At 46.9% G+C, this 23,007-nt stretch overlaps 2 protein-coding genes across 7 annotated transcripts in view; one reads left to right on the top strand and one right to left on the bottom strand.

The window, feature by feature from the left end:
* On the top strand, positions 1 to 7,906 carry Fndc5 (fibronectin type III domain containing 5). Its single transcript, XM_052718121.1, has 6 exons — positions 1 to 134; positions 1,665 to 1,780; positions 2,382 to 2,580; positions 3,095 to 3,184; positions 5,335 to 5,468; positions 5,815 to 7,906. Exons 1-6 carry the CDS (start codon positions 47 to 49, stop codon positions 5,818 to 5,820), a joined length of 633 nt encoding a protein of 210 aa, XP_052574081.1. The 5' UTR covers positions 1 to 46; the 3' UTR covers positions 5,821 to 7,906.
* S100pbp (S100P binding protein) overlaps positions 7,320 to 23,007 on the bottom strand; it is a 47,278-nt gene continuing 31,590 nt past the window's right edge. For 5 of the 6 annotated variants that reach the window (XM_052718116.1, XM_052718120.1, XM_052718118.1 and 2 more), the window contains 2 exons: positions 17,549 to 17,633; positions 7,320 to 14,256 (listed from right to left, as the gene is read on the bottom strand). In XM_052718116.1, coding sequence (XP_052574076.1) covers positions 14,115 to 14,256; positions 17,549 to 17,633 — 227 coding nt within the window. In that variant the 3' untranslated portion in view covers positions 7,320 to 14,114. The remainder of the gene's footprint in view (positions 14,257 to 17,548; positions 17,634 to 23,007) is intronic. The other variant, XR_008213888.1, reaches the window with a different exon arrangement.

Here is a 23,007-nt window from a genome sequence, read left to right as displayed (position 1 = left end):
GGGCCGCGGGCCGGAGTGCGAGCGGGAGCCGGACGCAGGAGCCGCCATGCCCCCCGGGCCGCCGTGCGCCTGGCCGCCCCGCGCCGCGCTCCGCCTGTGGCTGAGCTGCGTCTGCTTCGCGCTGGTGCAGGCGGGTAAGGGGGCCCCCGGGGCGGGGGACGGGCGGAGGGGGGGGGGGCAGGCAGCCTCCCCTCCCACGCTGCCACCGGGGAGTCCTCGGTTCCCTTCCCGCTCCCTGAGACCTCCCGTGTCATCTGCTGCCTACTCTACTAGCCCGACCTTAGCGCCTCTGAACCTTCTTGACCCCTAGACCCCGTCTTTCAGCCACTAGACCTCTTCCCTGGGTTTTTAGGGTCTTGGGTCTCCTGATCCCTTCAGGCCATCCCCTAACCCTGGGTCCTTGCCTCAAGTCACCTTCTCTGGCCCTGGGAGCGGCTGAAGACACTAGTGCCCCACCTTGGGCCTCCCTCTGTATCCCCAAAGACCTCTCTCTCAGAGACACACAGGCAGCCGCACCTCTCTGTGCAGCAGCGACGATGATGAAGAGAACTGGAAGCTGGGGTTGCAGGGTGTGTGTAGGGGGCCTAAGCCTGCTGCAGTCGGTGTCTGGCTCACCCCATGGGGCCCTCCCTCCCCACATCACCCCGATCTGTCCCCTCCTGGCTGCTGCTGCTGCTGCTGCTGCCGCTGCCGCCTCACTCTCTCTCTCCATCTCTTTCCTTGCCCCGCTTCTGGGTCCGTGTCTGTCTCTAACGCTCCACTTGTCTGCTCTCTGGTTCTGTGACCGCAGCCACCTGTCTGTGTCCTTATGTCCCTTTCCATCTGCACGTCTGGCATAATCCTGGGGCCTTGAGTCCACTCATCGGAGGGGTATGAGGTTACTGCTCAGGCCCAGGGCTTCTGATCACAACACCTGCCCTCTTGAGAGACATAGCCCTGTGTGACTCTCCTCTCCCGGAAGGTCCTTCCTGCCCTGCTCCTCCGTTACTTTCCCACTCACTGTCTGGAATTTCCAGAAGGTCTTGCCCTATCTTGGTGTCTCTCCACCGAGGCGCCCTGTGCCGACCATCTTTAATCTCTAACTTTCTCCGTCCCTGCCGCTTGAGGGCCACGGAATGTGAAGAGGTTCACACAGACCCTTTCCCTTAGGAGCACTCTGCCCAGCTCACCATAATTCTGGGTTGCTCCCCCACTCTCATGCCAGGGCTCAGCCCTTCCTTGGCTCTTCATCTTGGGGTCTGTCTCCTTCCCTCAAGGTCACTCACTTGACACTGTGGGGCTCTAGAAAGAGCAAAGGACTTAGGAGTCCTTGTGACTGCTTCTCGTGTGACTGGCCAGCTTCTGCAACTCCGCTCAGCTCTCCCCCACCTCCATTCCTAACCACCCATCCACTAGATCTCACCCTGGTTCAGGTCCAGGCCCATCAGTTTTACCTAAGCACCCTAGTTTGGCCAGTCTATAGCAAGCAGGAGCTTCCCTACCGGTCACAAGGAGCCTGGGGCCTCTCAACCACCGAGGAACCGAGAGCCATGTGGCCCAGCCGAAGCCTTGGATTCTCTTTTCCCTCTCCACATAGCCTCCCCCAGCTTCCCCTTTCTCATTTACGGTGGGACTGGGCCTCAGAGTAGGGCATGCTCAGGCTCAGGTGCCTCCCTGCCCTGCAGACAGTCCCTCGGCCCCTGTGAATGTCACCGTCAGGCACCTCAAGGCCAACTCTGCGGTGGTCAGCTGGGATGTCCTGGAGGATGAGGTTATCATCGGGTTTGCCATCTCTCAGCAGGTAACCCTGGAGGGTGCTTGGGAGGAGAGGGCATATCAAGATGGTGACAGGAAACTGGATGCCTCTGACGTTGCATGTCTGTAATCCCTGAACGCTTCGCAGGAGGCAGGGTAGAAGGATTGCAAGTTCAAGGCCAGCCAGACAATACAGCAAGACCCTGTCTTTAAATTAAAACTGAAAAGAAAAAGAAAAAAGAAGAGAGTGTCTGGGATGGAGGGTGGCGGTAGAGAAACAGCAGAGGAAGAGAAGCACAGGGCAAGAGATGTGGGTGACACGTTGTACATTTAGCTTAGAATGGGGGTCACAGAAGGTCCGTAGTCAGTGGAGAAGGGTTCCCATCTTGCCTGAGACATGGCAATTCAGAGCATGGGTCTGACCTCAGACACAGAGGAGTTTCAGACACACTGGCATCCTCGGTAGATGTGTGGCCTGGGGCAACATCCTGACCCCTCTGAGCCTGTTTCCTTAGCTGTACCGTGGAGATAACGATGCCCAAGGCGATGGGATGATGATGGACATGAAAAGGACTTGTCACTGCGGGAGGTGGGCAGAAGTGGGGTTGGTGCCTGCACACTGACATACCAAGCCCTCCCCCTTTTAGAAGAAGGACGTGCGGATGCTTCGCTTCATTCAGGAGGTGAACACCACCACCCGCTCGTGCGCCCTCTGGGATCTGGAAGAGGACACAGAGTACATTGTGCATGTGCAGGCCATCTCCATTCAGGGCCAGAGCCCAGCTAGTGAGCCTCTGCTCTTCAAGACCCCACGTGAGGCCGAGAAGATGGCCTCTAAGAATAAAGGCAAGCCAGGGGCATGCTAGAGTCCCAGGGTGAGGGCAGGGTGAGGGCAGTTAGGCCAGAGCGGTTGGGCAGAGCAGGAGGGAGGCAAACCAGCTCAAAAGATGGAGGTTTGCTGGAGTGCCCCAGGAGGAGACTGGCATGTAAACTTCCTCCTTTGGATCGAGTCCAAATGCTGCCACCCCAGGCAGCCTTCACGATGTTCCTGGAATTCTTTTTTTTTTTTTTTTAAGATTTATTTATTATATATACAGTGCTCTGTCTGCATGTGTCCCTGCAGGCCAAAAGAGGGCACCAAATCTCATTACAGGTGGTTGTGAGCCACCATGTGGTTGCTGGGAATTGAACTCAGGACCTCTGGAAGAGCAGTCGGTGCTCTTAACCACTGAGCCATCTCTCCAGCCCCCGGGAATTCTTTATGTTGGGTGTCTTGGGAGGCACTTCTTATTGTGGCCTTGGCCCTGGAGCAATGGCCAGGGAGGAAAGGCACTCAGGACTAGCTCATCTCTCCTTGCAGATGAGGTGACCATGAAGGAGATGGGGAGGAACCAGCAGCTGAGAACAGGCGAGGTGTTGATCATCGTTGTGGTCCTCTTCATGTGGGCAGGTGAGTCAGGCTTCCCGTCCTCCTTCACTGACCCGTGAGGAGCTGAGGACCCCAACCAACCATCACCAAGGGTAAGGGGCTTGGAGATGTCTAGGGGTGGTGGTGAAATTCTCAAGTCCTGCCTATGGCCGCTCTGAGAGCTAAGTCTGACCCCCCCCCCCAGTCCCCTCCACCCCAAACACGGCACATTTCTGCTGTCTTGTATGCTGTGGCATGCCTTCTTCCTCGCAGAAGTGGTCCAGCCTCCTAGGGTGGCCGTGTCCACAGTCAGTGTACCCTTTGGCCACACTCACAGCTTCCTTCTCTTCTGGGATGCTGGACCTCTGGGGTCTTCAAGCTCAGGAAGCTCAGAGGAAGCCATTGCTTGACCTCAGACTTGTCTACCTATTCTTCCAGAGGCAGCTGAGCTGCAAGGCCAATCCCCCATCTGCCCACAGGAACAGCCTGCCTGCCTTTGTGGGCCCACAGCATGTTGCCCCTCTTTAGTCCTTATGTAATCTGAGCAGGCTACTCTTCTCTCCCTAGTCTCCAAGTTCCCTGAGGATAAAATCCACATCATTCATCTTTACGTTCAATACAACCAACCACCCCATCCTAGACTGTAGAAGAGCCTTGTGCTTGCAAGGAACTTGGGCTGGGACAAGATTGGGCTTAACTATAATTGAATATAATGAGTGCTATAGGAGTTCTAGTGTGGGGGACAGGGCTAGAGAGATGGCTCGGAGGTTAAGAGCACTTAACTACTGATCTTCCTGAAGACCCCAGTTTAGTTCCCAGCATCAGTATCAGGTGACTCGAAACCACCAGCAACTCCAGTTCCAGGGAGAGCCCACACTTCTGGCCTCTGTGGTCACATCTGTGCCCACATGCACACAGACACATAATTAAAAATAATAAAAACAATGAACAAAATAGCACTAATGTGAGAACAGAGGAAATGAGGTCAATTCTGGAGCTGGAAGTAGAAAATTAAAAACATTTTAATTAAAAAAAAAACAAACCCGATGGAGGTGTGACTCAGTGGCAGAGTGCTTGTCCATCATCCATGAGGTCTTAGGTTCGATCTCCAACACTGAGAACACAGGACAAAAGACCCAGAGCAGAGAGAGCATGGGAACTGAGCTGTGAAGGCAACCAGGCGGCCGACAGAGGAAGGTCGTTCTCGGGATGAGGGTCAAGGAACAGGTGAAACTCAGACTGACTCGTGGTAGCTGCGGCCTGTGAAAGAAGGTGGAATGCTGGGAATAAAGGGGAGAGAGGCTGAGGGCTAGAGTCTTTGGAGAGATTTGAACACCATACTCAAGCCTGATTATTGTGGTGGTTGAGGGCAGACTGTGGAAGGAAAATTTTGGGGAAAAATGTTTCTTATGCACAGAGAAAAACAGGTACTTGAGAAAGGCAGGAAGACGAGGGTCAGACAAAAGAGAAGCTTTGAATAGGGGACATTATTAGGCTTGGCACAGACAGTGTTTACATAATCACAACGCTATAAACAGAAAATTAACCCAAACTTAATGGTGGTGGAAGTCGATTAGGATGTTGGAGAGGGAAGCAGTAGCTGCTGGGGGCTTCATCTGCTATGATGGGAAGTTGAGAACTATCCAAGGTAGATCAAGAAAACTCAGAGGCCGAGTGGGGAACACTTCTCCAACTGGAGGGAGCAGTGTGAATACTATCCGAGTACTAGGTTGCTAGTAGACAGCAAGCCAGCTCTGCGCATCACCTCCCTGCCGCACCACGGTGTGACCTTGAGTTACTGACACCCTCACAGCGTGCTCCCTTGTGCCCTGGGACTAATAATAATAGGTAGGCGTTGTAAGGATCAAGTGAGATTGAATACATCAGTGCACACAGTACAGGGCGAGGCATGGGCTCAGCAAACGCCGTTATCGTTTCTGTGGGAGCCGTCAGAGGCTTAAAGACAGGGTAACAGGGAGACCTATGATCAGATCCATGCTGTGGGAGGGCCAGCCCGGCAGCAGGGAAAGCCTCCTGGCCTGGTAGGTGGAAAAAGGAGCCAGAGGCTGGAGGGAGGCTGCAGCAGCGAGCGCAGAGGCCATCTGGAGATGGCAGCAATCACTGGAGCGGATGAGGCAGGCGAGGTAAGAAGTCAGATCCGGGCCTCTGACTGCTCCCGCCTGTCTTCCCAGGTGTTATAGCTCTCTTCTGCCGCCAGTATGACATCATCAAGGACAATGAGCCCAATAACAACAAGGAGAAAACCAAGAGTGCATCGGAAACCAGCACACCAGAGCACCAGGGCGGGGGGCTCCTCCGCAGCAAGGTGAGGGTAAGCCCTGGACTTGGTGGGTGGCCCTGTGCCTCAAACGGCTGTAGTCCCTGGACTGCAGAAGGGGTCAGCTCAGGGCCTGGCAGGGCAGCAGCTGAGCAAAGCCAAGCTTGGCTGCTGCCTGTGTGACACAGGAGACACTATAAATTGATTTTGGATCCTCGCCTTTTGCAGGGTGCCAAGGGCCAGTGGTGTTTTGTTGTTTTGTTCTGTTTTCTAAAGACAGCCAATGGGAACAGCAGAGCTCCTGGCTGGTGTGGGCGGGACCGCCAGTATAGGGGTGATGTGCCTGGGGCGGCATTTTACGTCTGTACCTTCATTTCCTCTTTTATGAAAACAGATATGAAACCTTTCAGTGCTTGCCCTGAGCAGCTCCGAAGACAGTAGAGAATGTGAGAGGACCTCACTGTTCTGACGATGACTGTCCAACAAACATCTGGCCCTCTCTGCGTCTCCTTCCCCATCCATCTTCTCCGATCATCGGGCTTTACTGTCTTCTCTCTTGGCTTCTCTCTTTCTGATGTCTTGTCCTGAAGTCTCTTATTAACCCCTAACTCCAGGAGCACCTCAACAATGTCAGTGTCTCAGTCTGCACCCAGAGACACAACTGCAGAATGTGAGAACCAGCCAGAGGGATGTCTTTGCTGCGGGTAGACTGGGTGCCAGGGTTCTTGGCACAGGACTCATGTCTTGGCCACTCGGCTTGACCAAAGGCTGTGTGTGAAAGGGCAGAGAAATGAGACTTCCAGGCAGGGCTATTCCTTTCTTCCTGTGAGGGACAAGAGCCTGGTGTTTAGGCTGCAGCCCCACTATTCCTTCCCTCCTCGGCCCTGTTTCCCATCTTGCAAGAAGTCTGTTCAACCAGCTCCGGCCACTTCTCTTTTGTTCCCTTCCCAGTTTCCAAACGAGGCCTCACTGAACATCATCAAAGTGTGGCGGGCCCGTCTGCAGGGGAAGGGTTTCATTCTCTGCTGGTCCCTGAGCCCTTCCTGGGCCCAGGGTGAAAGCTGACTAAAGCGGTGGGGGCCCAGCTAGCCATAGTTCCTTTTCCCCATCTTAGTCTGATGGAGGCTGAACTATAAACCCAAATTCTACGCATACACACACACACACACACACACACACACACACACACACACACACACACACACACAAAATCAAATAAGCCACAAAGCTAGAAGGCCGGGCTGCACTCTGGGAAGGCAACGCTGCATGAGACACTGCCGGCCTCCCACCTCCTCGCTTCTTCTGGACTGGCTTCCTCTTTGAGATAATGCACAAAGCTCTGGGAGAAAGCAAGACTGGCTCCTGGCTCGAGCTGTGGCCCTTCAACCGAGGCACCAGGGAAGCTGTGGGGCTGCCTGCCTTTCAGGGTCCTGACGCCATCAAGCCCATTCTAGATCCGGCCAAAAAGGACATGTGCGGTGTGAGGCACACCTTTGCGAATGTGTTTGAGGTTACTGTCCGGACTCGGAAAACACATCAGAGGGCTGCACTCCAGAGGGTGGAGGCTTCCGCCCAGGCCGGAGCCGACGGCTTTCGTCTGCGGCCTTCTTTGTGGTGAGATCATCAGTATGGAGTTTGAAGGTACTGGAAGGTACTGCCCACTTTTAAAGGAAGTACCTGGGCATTACAGCAGCGTCGGCTTGGACAGCTGAAAAGGGCGCGTCCATATCCTACTCCCTAGGGGCTGCTGAGCGCCCTGCTGGAAAGCCATTCACCAGAGAGCAGCTTCGCCGTCACTCCTGGCCTCTGGGTCTTTGGATCTTGCCATCTCATTCAGGGTCCTATGGAAGCTATCCAGGGTTCTCATGTCCTTCCCTGGAGCTTGAAGTGTGAAGTGACAGCTAGTTCTCTCTCTCTCTCTCTCTCTCTCTCTCTCTCTCTCTCTCTCTCTCTCTCTCTCTCTCTCTCTCCTCTGCCCCTTCTGGTTTAAAAAAAAAAGGTGCTTGATGAGGCAAGCAGACTTCTCTGGGACTGATGCACCATGGCTGCCAAATGGGAAAAGTGGACTCTCCATCTTCCACTGGTGGCCAAGGTAGTGTGGGAGCTGTTCCCAGCACACAGTAGGTGCTTGGTGAGTACCTGTTGTACTGAATGATGAGCACTGGTGCCCAAGCCAGAGAGCTAAAAGCCATCACCCAACGACTGCCCCTTCATTCGGGTCTCTAACAGCTCTCAAGGCTGGGTCAGCCACCGTTCTGCTTGTACCGAGTGTGGCAGCACAGGAGAGGAGAGACAGATAAGGGCAGATGTCAGCAATACTAAGGGCTTCCTCCTGGGAGGGCATGAGGCTCCACTCATTGTCTTGTGACTTCCATCCCTGCTGAATGGGGCTGCAAGGCCAAGGCTCCTTAAGAGAGGTCCTTACCTCGATCCAGTTAGAGCAATAACCACTTTTTAAATGTAAAATAAAGACAAATGAAAAGGCACACCCTTGTCCTCTGGTAAATGCCTAAGCGTTGCCCTCTTTTTCTGGCAATTGGCAGCAAGTCAGGATGTGTGGAGGAGGGAGTCAGTTCTCTTCCATTTTGGCCTGCAGCTTCTTAGGGACATGCCTGCCAGCCAAGCTGGAGTTGGAAGGGAATTCTCGAACAGATGGGGGTGCACGTGTAGGAGAAGAAAATAGCAGCTCTACCATCCTCTTTCTGAGGCTCCTCTCTAAGCTCAGCTGGGGCTGCCTCACCACATAGGTATGCAGGCGCCTGCTCAGTTTCTTCAAACAAAGGGTTTTCCTCTCTGGATAGTGCTGTGCGCTTATTCCTGCCAGAGGACTGTGGCTCTCATCTGGGGTGGGTAAGGAAGGACTGAAGAGTTACCAAGGCTGCTTTCTGCAGAAATCATTCAGTATTCACTCCGTGCTCCTCTGGGCTGTTAAAGGAACATCATTAAGATCCCAACAGCAGGCTGAAAGGCAGGCAGAGTAATGATGCCATTAGCCAATGAGCGAACCAGTAAATGGGGCACCTCGAACATTCCTGTCCAGAGCCAGGGGAGAGAATGTCAGATGTGCTTAGAGTAGGCTGTTCAGGTTCTGAAAGCAAAGGAAAAAGAAGGTCTCAGAAGCCTTGGAACAGACAAATCTCCAAGCCAAACCTCAGAGAGGTACTGCCTGGGCTCTCTGCCCATGTACTTCCAACTGAGAAGCATTAGGTAGAGGTAGTTGGTGGGGTTTGGAGAGCCTGTCAGCTGGGGGGCAAGGCTCGCTGTTCACCCATGCCTGTGGTTCGCCATAAAGGATCTGAAGGCAGCCAACTGCTCCTTTAGCTTCGGCTCTGTCTTCCTTCTCCTGAAATAAGGGCTGCACTCTTCCTGAATCAAGTGTCACCTGCAGTCAAACTCTACAGCTATTATTTGAGAAGTGGTTCCTCCATTCCTTTCAGGTGACTCCAAAGAGTTCTTGCAATTTGGGAAAGCTCTGTGACCAAGACCACAGCAGGCCTGTGGGAAGAAGCTGGACAGAAAGGCAGGAGCCCCTGACCTTGGGCAGTCACTTCTCTGAGGGTGCAGCAGGCTTCCTTTCTACCAATACCATAGAGGATTTCCAGAGCCCACCCACCCAGGGTACTGGCTAAAGGCTGTTCTAGAAACACAGTGGAGGCCAAGGAGCTAAGGGAGGAGGAAGACTGCTGGGTATCTGAAGCAGGGGTCCTTTCTCCTGTCTTCTAACCCCTAGCTTTTCAATACAGGTGTCCTCTAAAATCTAATCCAGCCCTTTCCAGACATGCGTAACACCTCACCAGGCTATCGAGGATGATCTTTCAGATTTTTCTTTATTTTTTCCTTACTGATTTTTCTTTTAAGAAGTAGCCTCCACGAGCAAATTGCTTCTATAAACAAGATACTCTGACTGCCCCCAGGACCAGCCCATGGTTGAAAAAAATACCAAACCTGAAAATACAGCCTGAAACTAAGTTAAGGAGATCTCTGTATACAGATAATAGCCTGGGGACACATTTCAGGATTGTCACTTAGGCCCCTTTAAATGTTACCCTCCTGTCTCTGACTGGGTACTGGGGAAGGCCAGACTTTCCATCTACGTGCTCCGGCTGTTGTGGGGAGTAAATGGGTTGGAATGACAAGGCCGGCGCGCTTGTTCATTACGAATTCCAACCCTGACCAGCTGACTCTCTCTGTGACAAATGCAAACATTTACTCGACAGGTGCCCTGCGCACGTGCGTGTGCACACACACACACACCCCAAACTCTGCGATTGTTGGGGGAATAATTTTTTTCTCCTACAAAACAGGACATTGGTTTCTTATCCTATAAAAGCTCAAGATGCCCTCCTTAGAGAATGAGCTTGCTCGCTCCCTGTAGAGAAGATCCATTTTCTTCTTTTTCTACCCACTTCTCTGTAACAAGATGAATGGGAGTTATGAGATACAATCAGTTCAGAGAATTAATTTATCCTGGTCTCTGAAACTTTTGATGCCTAGGGTAGAAACTGACACTAATGAATGGGAAATAATGGCCAAAAGATCCTCTACACTTGACAGGAACAGTGAGTATATGCAAGTCAAGAAATTACACACTGAGACAAGCATATCAAATAGCCACACACACACACACACACACACCAAATTGAGATAGAATTTAGCATGGTGGCACTTGCCTGTAATCATCTCCTTCCTTTCAGGAGATGGGAGGCAGTCTGCATTTAATATTGAGATCCTATCTCAAAAACACCCCCAGTGGGGCTGGTGAGATGGCTGAGTGGTAAAGAGCACTGGTTGCTCTTACAGAGGACCCAAGTTCAATTCCCAGCACCCAAAAAGCAGCTCACAGCTGTCTGTAACCCCAGTTCCAGGGGATCTGACACCCTCACACAGACATACATACAAGCAGGCAAAACACCAATGCACATAAAATAAGAACGATAAATCACTAAAAAATGTTTAAACACACACACACACACACACACACACACAGAACAGCAAGTCAGGGAGCCTGTCCAAGTCTGTTGCCATTTTCCCAGCAGGAGCAAGATTTGAAGAGCACTGGCTAATGTAGGTGACAATCCATCATTGCTGCTCCTGTATCCTTGCTCCTAGGGGTAAATCTAAGAAGATCAGGTTCATAAACGGAATCTACAAACTGTTATTTCTCCATTATTTACCCACATCCATCCAATCTTCACACCAGTTTCTTGGAGCAAAAATTTCTAGAGAAGTTGGGTTAAGAACCACCAATTTCAAATGACTGATTCTGGCTTCTCCTATCTTCAAAGGGAGAATACCCTGGAATAGCATGGTTTCCTCCTTAGTGCTAGCTCGAGAGAAACAGACACAGTGGCCAACAGGGAGCCATGAGAAGGAATGCAAGGAACTGCGTGCCTAATGGTGCTGCATGGTCTCCCCCTCTGCAAAATCAGCAGCACAGTGATATTTCAGGCTCTCCCATGTCAGGCTCCTGACATGCACCATATGTAGCTGCAAATCCCAATCAATCTCAACATTTCTTAACTGCTGGAACGCCTTCCTCAACACTGTAATTTACCCTCCAAAGAGCAGGGAGCAAGCACCTCCTTCCCAGAATCATGTTCTACTAAATGCTGCCACCCTCCCATATCCTACTGAACGACCTACGCAGAGGAAGGCAAAGAACCCTCCTCCGAAGCCCGAAACAGACGGCCACAGTACATATGCCACTGACAAGAACTTTTATTTCTTTTTAATGACATTAAACACAACTGCTACAAGGGGAAAAACATGATTAAAAAAAAAAAAAAAAAGGAGGCACCAAACTTCAGTTTCATAATTGATCCTGACAACAATGCAAGTCAATCAGAGCCCATATTAGATGCAAAACTATTGGTTATTTCAGGCTCCTTACTTACAAGTAAACTATTTAAATAGCAAATTTTTATTTTGCTTTGTCAAGACCCCTGTGATAACAATGTCATCACGGATGATAAAAGTTAGGTAGAGTTAAATGCACATAACCCTCACTCAAATTTAAAAATACAGCAAGAATTTAATCTACAACACAAGACTTAGAGACCAGTACCAAATATAATATAAGAGATATGCAGCTCTGAAGAGATTAAAACTCTGGATTCTGCCCATTACCACCTTTAAGGCTAACATGCCAGATAACGAGTTTTCTTTGGCTTTGTTTTTCTCCTTAAAGAATACCATGTTAACACCAGAGAACAGCTCTCTCCTCCCCCAGTCCAACAGATTTAATTAGGCTGCTAACACTTTGGAAAAACAGAATTATCTGAGCTAGAGGAAATGTGATTGTCACATTTTCTAGTTAACCTGTCACTCATCTGATTTGGCAAAGGCAATGCTCCCATTATACATTCAGTCTTTAACCCCCCGGAACCAGGAGAGCAAGAGCATCTCAGATTTCTGCCTAAGCAAACACTGTCCTTTACTCCCTGGGTTACCTGTGGGGACTGACTACTCAGCACACTAACTACTCCAGCTAGATTACATTTTAACTTTGTTTTGGTCCCAAAGGCGATTATTTGGCATATCTCCCTCTATCAGGCTAACTTACAGCACCTTGGACAAATGATCAAGGAAGTAAATGATAATTATGCCAACTGAGAGAAGAACTCCAATTCCTGCCTTTGAAGGTCTAGTCACGGATCTAAACCAAAGAACCAAGGAATAGAAAATCCTTGCTGGGAAAAAAAAAGTCAAAAGCTGGCCATGGTGGCACACACCTTCAATCCCAGTACTCAAGGAAGAGGCAGGCAGATCTCCGAGTTTGAGGTCAGCCTAGTCTACAGAGTGAGTTCCAGGACAGCCAGGACTACACAGAGAAACCCTGTCTTGGGGATTGAAAAAAAAAATTCTTGCTGGGCATAGTGATACACACCTGTAATTCCAGTACTTGAGAAGTGGGGCAGGAAGATCAGAAGTTCAAGACCATCTTGGGCTAAATAGTGCATGGAAGGGCAACCTAGGCTATATAGGAGACCCTGTCTCAAAAACAACAAAACAAAGACAAACAAACAAACGAACAAACAAAAAAAGAGTAAGTAAAAAAAGAAACCCTTGACTACATAAAACCAACAAACAGGAACATTCATCCAAACCCACTGAAGACTTGGGGGAAAAAAAAATCAAAGTCACTTTTTCAGTCAAATGGTGGTGGCACACACCTTTAATCCCAGCACTTGGGAGCCAGAGGCAGGTGGATCTCTGAGTGAGGTCAGCCTGGTCTACAGAGCAAGTTCTAGGACAGCCAGGGCTACACAGAGAAACATTATCTCGAAACCCCTCTTCCCCCGACAAAAAAACCCACTTTTCTAAAGTGGAGTCCAGTATTTAGGATGGGCTATCCACATAAGAAAATGGGACTGATGAAAGAAAACCACAACTAGGAATAACCTTCGCAGACCGAGTGAAAGACAGCGGCGTGAACACCATGCTGTAACCTCCTCAAATGATGTCTAGAGCTGCTGGGAGACATCCACTAAGACAGACACACAAGCCTATCAGCTTTGGTCAGAACCTGGAACCTCACTCTAGAGCAGGTAACGTGACAGACGGGCTCCACCCCAATTTCCCTGGATGTCCTTGAGTACTACTGTGACGATGGGGAATGACCAAATGCCAAACGCTACCATCCAGAGTGTAGAGGGACCCATAATCAACCAGAGAGGAAAGAGGGCCTCTCCAAAGGCTTCCACAGCAAGGAGGCTCCTTGATTAACACAACACACAAACTTGGGGTTCTGCACATGAAACTGAAGATTCCCAGACATCTCAATGGCACTGGCCCGTCATCAAGGCAAGATTCTGGTGGAGTTCTCCAGTAAACAGAGAGCATTCTGAAAGGCGTGTCTGAGTCTACCAGGACATAAGAACACCTCTGTAAAACTCTAGGAGCAGAGTGGTCACTAGGAGTGAGAAAAAAGAGAAAAAAAAATCCTTGAAGGGACAAGAGAAACCAAGCAGTCACAAGACCACAGAGTATTCAACAAGGGTTAGTCAGCTGTCTTCTGTCAGTTACGATGTGTAAGGTTTACAAACACTGTGAGCAAGATATAGTTAACAGAAAATGAAAAAAAGGCAATAATTTTAGAAAATAAAGGCAGCTAATCAGTACAGAAAGGAGAGGATTTACATTTTTAACTTATCCTTTCAACAGGACTTTTCTCTTACTCCATCTTATTTTAAATGTCCTGAATCGCCAACCTTAAAATACTGACAGGTACTCAAGACACTCAAATTTTGAGAGGAGTTGTTAAAAGTGACTTCTGCCCATTCACGAGTCATCAACAGTAACACTGGCTTGTAGCCTGCAGAACAAATCCCTTCCTTACAGAAGATTGGAAGATGATTTCCTTGAGATAATCATCTAAGAGCTAAGAGCTGGTATGTTACTTAAGCCTGGATGTTCTGAAGTAATACAGGCCTTCAAAAGGGAGCTACCTTCATTTTACATTTATAAGAAAGAAAGAAAACAGAAAAATACTACTTAATATTGCTTGAAACATGTATAGACAGACACATAAATCAGAAGGATCCTCAAAAAAAAATTTAAGACAGTAATGTGCATTTCCAAAAGGTGACAAATACTTTAAATAAAAATTTTGTGAAATATAAAACTCAAAATATACAAACAAAAATAGCAAAGGAGATAAGACGCTGCAGTGGACTGGGTCCTGGGCAGGGACTGTCACTGTTGATGGGATGAGACATATGGACTGTACGAGAAGTCTGGGAGACGCTGGAAACGGTGGTGGCTCCGCTTGTTTCTGTCAACCCACTGACTCAGACTGTATCTCTGGAGCGGCTTCTGTCGGAACCGGGCATAGTTTCTATTGAAAGAGAATAAAAACAACAGGGATTTTCAGCTGGAATGGCCACTTGTACACAAAACAGCTACAAAATATTTTGTTTGTTTTAGCTTGTTTTTCGAGATAGGGTTTCTCTGTATAGCAGCCCTGGCTGTCCTGGAACTTGATTTGTAGACCAGGCTGGCCTTGAACTCACAGAGATCCGCCTGCCTCTGCCTCACAGGTGCTGGGATTAAAGGCATGTGCTACCATGTCCGGCTGTTTTCATAACTATTTTTGAAGACATTTTTACTCCTAGAAGTCAGATTATATATGTAGTTGTTTGTCTATGAGACAGGGTCTCTCTATATAGCCCTAACTTTCCTGGAACTATGTAGATCAGGCTAACCTCAAACTCACAGATATATACCTAATTCTGCCTCCTGAGTGCTGAGAGTATTTGCCACCATGTAGGACTAATACAATATTTTGATGTTAAAATTTAAAAATTTTATACTATTTTCATTCTATGAAAACCATATCATAAATGCTGTTTCCTTCCAACTCTCAAGGTCACCTCATTCCTACGGTATTGTTTTCTAAGTGCCACATATCCCATGTTCTAAGGAAAACCAATGTGTCAGGTTTAAGAACCTGGCATGGCAGTGTACACCTGTAATCCCTACACTCTGAGTCAAGGCATCCTCAGCTACATGACCAGTGTGAGCAACAGAAGGCCCTGTCTCAAAAAACCAAAAATAGTTCAAGGAGAATTTTTTTTCTCCCTCTAGAAGTGTTTCGAGCAGGCTGTCTTTCATTGACTCATCAGACCCACACCTCCAATAGGACTGCACTGTTAACACAGATCAAGGTTGCTTAGGCCACAGCAGTTCAAATTAGATAAAAAGAGAATTCCCAGAGAAGATAAGTCATCTTGTGAGTATCATATGGTAAGTTTAGATTACAATTCATTTATCTGACTCCAAAATGTATTTAGTAACAACTATGTTACACTGCCCCCTCTTTTTTGAGGGTGTGTGTGTGTGTGTGTGTGTGTGTGTGTGTGTGTGTGCAGTAGAGCTTACAAATGAGCTACATTTCCATCCCTACACCATCTGAGAACTGCTTATGTTTTTGGGTTTTATTTCACTTTATTTACTTGTTTATTTATTTATTTAGAGAATCTTGCTATGCATCCTGGAATTTGCTATGTACCCCAAGATAGCTTAGAATTTATAGCAATTATCCTGCTTCTGCCTGCAGAGTGCTTAAGTGCTGTGGTTCTGACGGAAGCCAACGTAACTAGAAGAGTAGGCAGTAACAGTAGTAGATAAGGTTGGTGAGTCCAGCAAAGCACACAGACATTCTTAGAGGAGTGACGGCTAGTGATGGTTGGAAGCCAATGGCAAAGAGTAAGAAAGAAGGGAGCTAGCATTGTGCTTTAGGAGAATTTCTCTGGCTTCTGATGTAAGAACAGTAAGCAGGCAATGACTGATGTAGGATACTTGCAATAATCCAGGAAAAATAATGAGATATGGTCAGCTTTGGGTATATGTAGAAGCTATATGATTTCCTGATGCCATAATATGGAGTGTGAGAGAAAAATGTTATAGTAACACCAAGGCTTTTGTGTTTTTGTTTTTGTTTTTAAAGACAGGGTCTTACTATGTAGACCTGGCTAGCCTGGAACGATGTAGACTGGGGTGGCCTTGAACTCACAGAGATCTGCCTACCTTTGGGATTAAAGGCATATACAACCCTAAGGTTTCTGAGTCACTGAATTAAAGTTAAAACTACACTGCATCAAGAACATAGATTTTTTTTTTCAAGATTTATTTATTTAGTATACAGCATGTATGACTACAGGTCAGAAGAAGGCACCAGATCTCATTACAGATGGTTGTGAGCCACCTTGTGGTTGCTGGGAATTGAACTCAGGACCTCTGGAAGAGCAGTCAGTGCTCTTAACCTCTGAGCCATCTCTCCAGCCCCAAATACAGATTTTTTTTTTTTCAGAGCTGAGGACCGAACCCAGGGCCTTGCACTTGCTAGGCAAGCGCTCTACCACTGAGCTAAATCCCCAACCCCAAATACAGATTTTTTTATTTATGTGTGTGTGTGTCTGTGTGTGTGTGTGTGTGTGTGTGTGTGTGTGTGTGTGTGTGTGTGTGTGTGTGTAGGTGCCCATGTGTCACAGCTCATGTGTGAAAACCAGAGGACAATTTGCAGGAGTTGGTTCTCTCCTTCTACCATGTGGGTTCTGGGGATGAACACAAGCTGATAGCCTTGGCATCAATTGCCTGTACTCACTGAGCAATCTTGCCAGCTCAAGAACCCAGATTTTAGTTTAGTTTACCTATGATAGTACATGCCTATAATCTTGCCATCCAGGAAGTAGAAGCATCATGGTTTTGATCCTAGCCTGGCTACATAAGGAGACCCCATCTCAGAACAGACAAACACACGCTCTAGATTGTTTCTGTTTGTTTGGAGACAGACTCTCAGTCTGCAACCCTGGCTGGCCTAGAACTTGCTATGTAACTTGCTCTGTAGACCACACTGGCCTCAAACTCAAGAGATCCACTGGCCTCTGCATCCCATGTGCTGGGATTAAAGGTGTGTGCTACCCTGCCCAGCCTAGCACCCCAGATACTGAAGCTGAGTATGGCAGTGCATGACTATATTATGAATAAGACTTGGGAGCCTGAGGCTGGCCTGAACAGTAAGACCTTGTAATGCTGAAGGAGGAGGAAGAAGAGGAAGAGGAGGGGGAGGAAGTAATTCTTGATTCAGGGGCCAACAACATGGCTCAGTGGGCAAAAGCACTTTCTGCAAAAACCTGACAACCTGCCAAGCGGTGGTGGCGCACGCCTTTAATCCCAGCACTCAGGAGGCAGAGCCTGGGCTACCAAGCGAGTTCCAGGAAAGGCGCAAAGCTACACAGAGAAACCCTGTCTCGAAAAACCAAAACAACAACAACCAAAAAAACCTGACAACCTGAGTTTAACCCCTGAACTCACATAAAGGTGGATGGAGAGAACTGGCTCCACTGCACATGTACCACGCATGCACATCACATGTGCACAACAATAAATAAAACAGAAACCAGATTTTTAGAACCAGAAAATTTACTGATAACCACAAAATTGAAGTGAACCAATCATAATCATAGAGCTAGTTAAACACTGTGCATCGAGTATTAAAACCTGAATTCTGGTCCAATTCGTAGTTCATTCTAAGGCCATGTTTCTTTTTCTGGAAATAAAGACCTGGAAATCCTATTTCCCTTGCAACCAAAGCCTTTCCACCTTCAGAAGGAAGAAGAGTCACTTACCGTGTAGTAAGATCTGAAGGATGCTGCCAGTCTGGGTTCTGCATATGAACTTGGTCCATCAGAGCATCTAGCTCTCCCATGGTACCTGTGATAGAGGGATGAGTGCTTAGTAAGCAGTTGAGTGTACTATGTTTGCCTCGATCAACAAAGCACATGTTTTAAGGAAAAAAAAAACAGGCACTTGACCTTCTAATACCTGCTGGGATTATCACAAGCAGCCAGCACAGAAACTCTAGGCCAGACAGAGGCACTGCTTTTGGACAGTGACGGGGAAACAGAAATGGCAATGATCATTTCTTTAACACTTCACAGGTACCTAAGAATGTGGCAGTGAACAAGACATGTCTGTCTCTGCCCTCACATCATGTGGGAAGGATATATGCAAGTGGCTGCTCAGACTGGGGTGTGAGGACCAGGAAAACTAGTCAGGGATCGGAAGGATGCATAGACGTCAGTGAGCTAACAGGTTACAGGAGGCTTGTTTAAGAAAAGTAGCTATTACGAAGGCTCAAAGACAAAGAACAGTAAAACACACTGAAGAAAAACTAAGTTTAGAACAGATGGAGACAAGCACTCTTTGCTAACAAGAAAAACAGTTAAAGACAATTTTCCACAATCCTTGAGAACCTGACAATATACTACATACTTCATGTTATCTTATTAAAAAATCATATATGCCAGGCATGGTGGTACACACTTTAACCTCAGCCCTTGGGAGGCAGAGGCAGGCATGGGATCTCTGTGAGTTCATGGCCAGTCTGGTTTACAGATCAAGTTCCAGATCAGCCAGGGCTGTTACACAGAGTCTCTGTCTTGGGGGGTGGGGGGGGAATCATGTATGTTCAAAACAGCTATTCTAACTTGTCTTAGATAGTGTTCTGTTGCTGTGAAGAGACACCATGACCAAGGCAACTCCTATGAAAGAAAGCATTTAACTGAAGGCTTGTTTAGTTTTAGAGAGTTAGTCCATGATCATCATGGCAGGAAATAGACAGGTATGGTGCTAGAGTAGTAGCTGGTAGCTTTACATCATAATTTGCAGGCAGCCGGCAGAAAGAGAGACTAGGCCTGGTGTGGGCTTTTGGAAACTCAAAACCCATCCTTAGTGACACACTCCATCCAACAAGGCCACACCTTCCAATTCTTCTAAAACCAGTAACTGGTAGAGGGACCATTCAAACCTATGAGCTTATGGTGGCCTTCTCATTCAAACTACCACGTAAGTATATAGAAGTTCACTGAAATTTCAGTGTGTGGGTTTTTTATTTGCAAGTCCTTTTAAAATAAGATTTTATTAAAAATCATATGGAGATAAATGTTCTTAATATAATTTGAAGTAAATTTGTTTTAACTGTTTAATCACCCAGAATTCAACTTGTTCTTCTGTGACACCATGCTCCTCCACTATGTGAAATGCTTTTTTAAAAAATGTTTTATGCTGGGTGGTGGTGACACACAGCTTTAATCTCAGCATTTGGGAAGCAGAGGCAGTCAGATCTGTGTGAGTTCGAGGCCAGTCTGATCTACAGAGCAAGTTCCAGGTCAGCCAGTACTCCATAAAGAAACCCAGTCTGAAAAAAAATGAAAGTTTTAGGTTTATATTTATGTGCATATGTGTGTGAGAGGCATGTATGCCTGGTGTGCATGGAGGTCAGAAGGCAGCACTGGCTTCCCTGAAACTGGAGTTATGAATGGTTGCTATCTACCAGGTGAGTACTGGAAACAATACCCAGGGCCTCTGTGAGAACAATTAAGTCCTGGTTGTGACAGGACAAAGGTTCCTGTATCTTGTCTCGGCTGTACCCATCTTTTGTTTCACCTGAAACTCTGCCCCTTCTTTATCCCCCATCCGTCACTGTGAAAGGTCCCATGGGAAAGGACCCAACCCTGTTCTAGAAACTCAGGGCTGAAATGCCCCAGCTAATGGTATGGTTTGGCTTCTGTTTAAACTGCCTGCTTCTTTACTTCCTTCTGCAACTCCCATCCAGGATGCAGTTTTTCTGGGTCTTTGCCTTTAAAAGCTCCCCATAAAATACATGCAGGGATGCTCTGAAAGAAGTGCTTCTCTCCAGACAGTCTCCAGCTGGTCTAATGCAGAACTTCAAGTCAGATTTTGGTCATGCTGAGTGGTCTTTGGGTCTGTATCCTGCAACACGAGTAGCCACTCGGCCACTTCTCCAGCCTTGAAATGCTTATGGTCTTAACACTTGGGGGCTAAGACAGGAGGACTGCAGGGGTTCAAGGCTACCCTGGGCTACAGAGGCCACACCTCAGAAACAAACAAACAAACAAAAATGAAAAAGAAAGAAGAAAACCAGTAACAGAAACACCACTACCCTGAAACTTGGGGCTGGAGAGACTGCTCAGCACTTGCTGCTCTTGCAGAGGACCTGGATTCGGTTCCCAGTACACACATGGCTAACAGCTATTTGTCACTCCAGTTCCAGAGGATCCAACACCCTCTTATGATTTCCAAAGGCACCAGGCATGCATGTGGTACAGATGATATCCGCAGGCAAAATACCCATGTACATAAAATAAAAATAAATCTTAAAAAACAAAACAAAACCTTAAACTTGAGTTTAAACTGTACAAAAACAGAAATAAAAATTAAACCCTAGTTAGGAAACAATTTCCCTAGACCAGTAGTTCTCAAATTTAATATGTATATAATCAGATGGAGATTACATAACATACTGCTGGTGGCTAACACCCCAGAGTTTCTGGGTGTGTAGGTCTGGGGTTTCTAACATATTCTTAGTGCTGCTGATACTGTTTATCTAAGAACCTCTTTATTTTTTTTTTAAATCACCTTAAAATGTTAATAGCCTTTATCTGTTATTATGTATATATAATACACACACACACACACACACACACACACACACACACACACACCTTTCCCTAATTAAAAGACAGCATTTTTCGATACAGGGAACTATAATTGACATAGTAATAAAAATATAGACAATTCTCTAAGTGCATCAATCACATTCCAGGATGGGCTCCATGCCCAGGAATTCCGTGATTTTTTTGTGTGCTTTCAGTTTTTGTTTGTTATTTTTTATAATATTAGTTTTTTGTTTGTTGTTTTGGGGAGTTTATTTTTTTTGAAAGAGAGAAAGAACAAGACGTTAGGTGGGTAGGGAGTTGGGGAAGGGAAAATATATGATCAAAATATACTGTATGAAAAAAAATCAAATTCTTAAAAAATATGTATACACATATATGCATACACAATTGCTTCTGCATTTTTAACCATTTCCTAGAACAAGGTAATAAACACAACTGAAACGAAGGTGAATCCTGTTCATTTCTGAGACAGTAATGAGATTCTTTTCCTAGTTTTTAAACACATTCCTATAACCAGTTATATAAATCTAAATAGAAAACTCAACTTCAATAGGTTGTGGGGGGGAATATTCTCCATCTTTGTGAAGAGTTGAACATTACTAATTATATCCAATTATCTTTAGAAAGGAAAAACAATGACACACTATTTACTGAGACAAGATTACTGCTTTTCTTGTTATTTGTTTGAGACAGGGCTGTGTAGTTCCCCGCTAAACTAGAGCTCCTTATATAGACCAAACTGGCCTCAAACAAAGATCTGTCGGCCTCTGCCTCCAGAGTGCTGGAATCAAAGGCATATGTTACCATATTATACTGGATTGGATTATGGTTTTTGTTTTGTTTTTTTCTGGAGCTGAGGACCGAACCCAGGGCCTAGCAAGCGCTCTACCACTGAGCTAACTCCCCAACCCCTGGATTATGGTTTTTGTTTGTTCTTTGTGACAGGGTTTCTCTGTGTAGCCTTGGCTGTTCTGGAACTCACTCTGTAGACCAGGCTGGTGGATTATGTTTTTTAATATACTATATTGTGGAAAGCTGAGCAACTGAAGCAATGTAAGATGCCAGTGGCCATGGGTCCTACAGGCAATCCTATTCCACATGTTTAACCTCATGAAGATGGGTTTTGTCATAGTTTGTACCATGAACATGGCAGGCTGGTGTCCCTTGGCACCTTTATTTTAGACTTCGAATTTGGGGTCAGAGCTGATTGGCAGCATTGGGAGAAACCATGATGCAGAATGGCAGCACTTTGGGGACATTCATGGCTATCAGAATAGGCATACAATGCTAATCGAGACAATGAATGCCTGCTAAATTTATTTCCCATCCATTCTGACACTTGCACTATAACAGAACAAAGCTTTTTCAAAGTGGGTGACAAGATGGCTTGGCAGGTCAGGACACTTGACAATATGCATGCCAACCTGAGTTTGGTCCTTTTAAAACAGCTAAAAGACAGAACCCAGCCGGGCGGTGGTAGAGCATGCCTTTAATCCCAGCACTTGGGAGGCAGAGGCAGGTGGACCTCTGTGAGTTCGAGACCAGCCTAGTCCACAGAGTGAGATCCAGGACAGCCAAGGCTACACAAAGAAACCGTCTCCAAAAACCAAAAACCAAAATCCAGCCTCCCCCATGCCCCGCAAAAAAAAAGATATCTCAGGCTGGAGAGATGACTCAGAGGTTAAGAGCATTGACTGCTCTTCCAGAGGTCCTGAGTTCAATTCCCAGCAACCACATGGTGGCTCACAACCACTTGTAATGAGATCTGGCACCCTCTTCTGTATACATAATAAATAAATTAAAAAAAAAAAAGATATCTCAGGCAGGGGTGGCGCGCACACCTTTAATCCTAGCACTCAGGCAGCAGAGACAGGTGAACCTCTGAGTTCGAGGCCAGCCTGGTCTACGAAGTGAGTTCCAGGATAGCAAAGACCCACTCTAGCCAAGTTGTCCTCTGATTCTCACACATGTATTGTGGTGACACATGAACACAAAATGTAAAAACTTATTCATTTTGTAAGTCAATCTTACTTAAATCAGGACTGTTGAACACAACTATTTTCTTAAAAAAAAAAAAAAAAAAAAAGTCAGGTGTAGTTGTCATACCCACTAGTAATCCCAGTGCTGGGGAGGTAGAAGCAGGAACATTACTAGGGTTCACTGGCCAGACAGCCTAGTTTAATTCACAAGCTCCAGGCCAATGAGAGACCTCGCAACAAAAAAACCAAGGTGGACGACTACTGAAGAATGCACATACACACGCACCACGCGCACACACAGAGATACTTGTCTCATAAATATGGCAGTGGCTATCACTCAGTAGCTTTTCTGTTTGAAAGAGCCTTTTCACTACATAGCCCTGGCTAGCATGGAACACATTACATACACCAGGCTGGCCTTGAACTCGAAATCTGCCTGCCTCTGCCTCCCAAGTACAGGGATTAAAGGCAAGCACCATCATGCCCAGCCTTACTAAGTAGATTTTAAAAGAAAGGCTATTGTCTGCCCTTTCTTTATACTTTTCTTTTTTAATTTATCGAGGCAGGGTCCCCCTACACCAAATCTAGCTTTTTAGTACCAGGAGAAATCATTTTGTTTTAGGGATG

This window comes from Peromyscus californicus, unplaced genomic scaffold (assembly GCF_007827085.1).
Source record: "Peromyscus californicus insignis strain IS unplaced genomic scaffold, ASM782708v3 Scaffold_5__1_contigs__length_169319896, whole genome shotgun sequence".
NCBI lineage: Eukaryota > Metazoa > Chordata > Mammalia > Rodentia > Cricetidae > Peromyscus > Peromyscus californicus.
Note: the sequence above shows the minus strand (reverse complement) of the source record. Positions and strands in the feature narration are given on the sequence as shown.

Excerpts from the sequence above, each read along its gene's own strand:
- Fndc5 (XM_052718121.1), top strand. The coding sequence starts at position 47 with ATGCCCCCCGGGCCGCCGTGCGCCTGGCCGCCCCGCGCCGCGCTCCGC. Across the intron at positions 1,781-2,381 it reads GGTTTGCCATCTCTCAGCAG|AAGAAGGACGTGCGGATGCT; the intron begins GTAACCCTGGAG and ends TCCCCCTTTTAG. Across the intron at positions 2,581-3,094 it reads GATGGCCTCTAAGAATAAAG|ATGAGGTGACCATGAAGGAG; the intron begins GCAAGCCAGGGG and ends CTCTCCTTGCAG.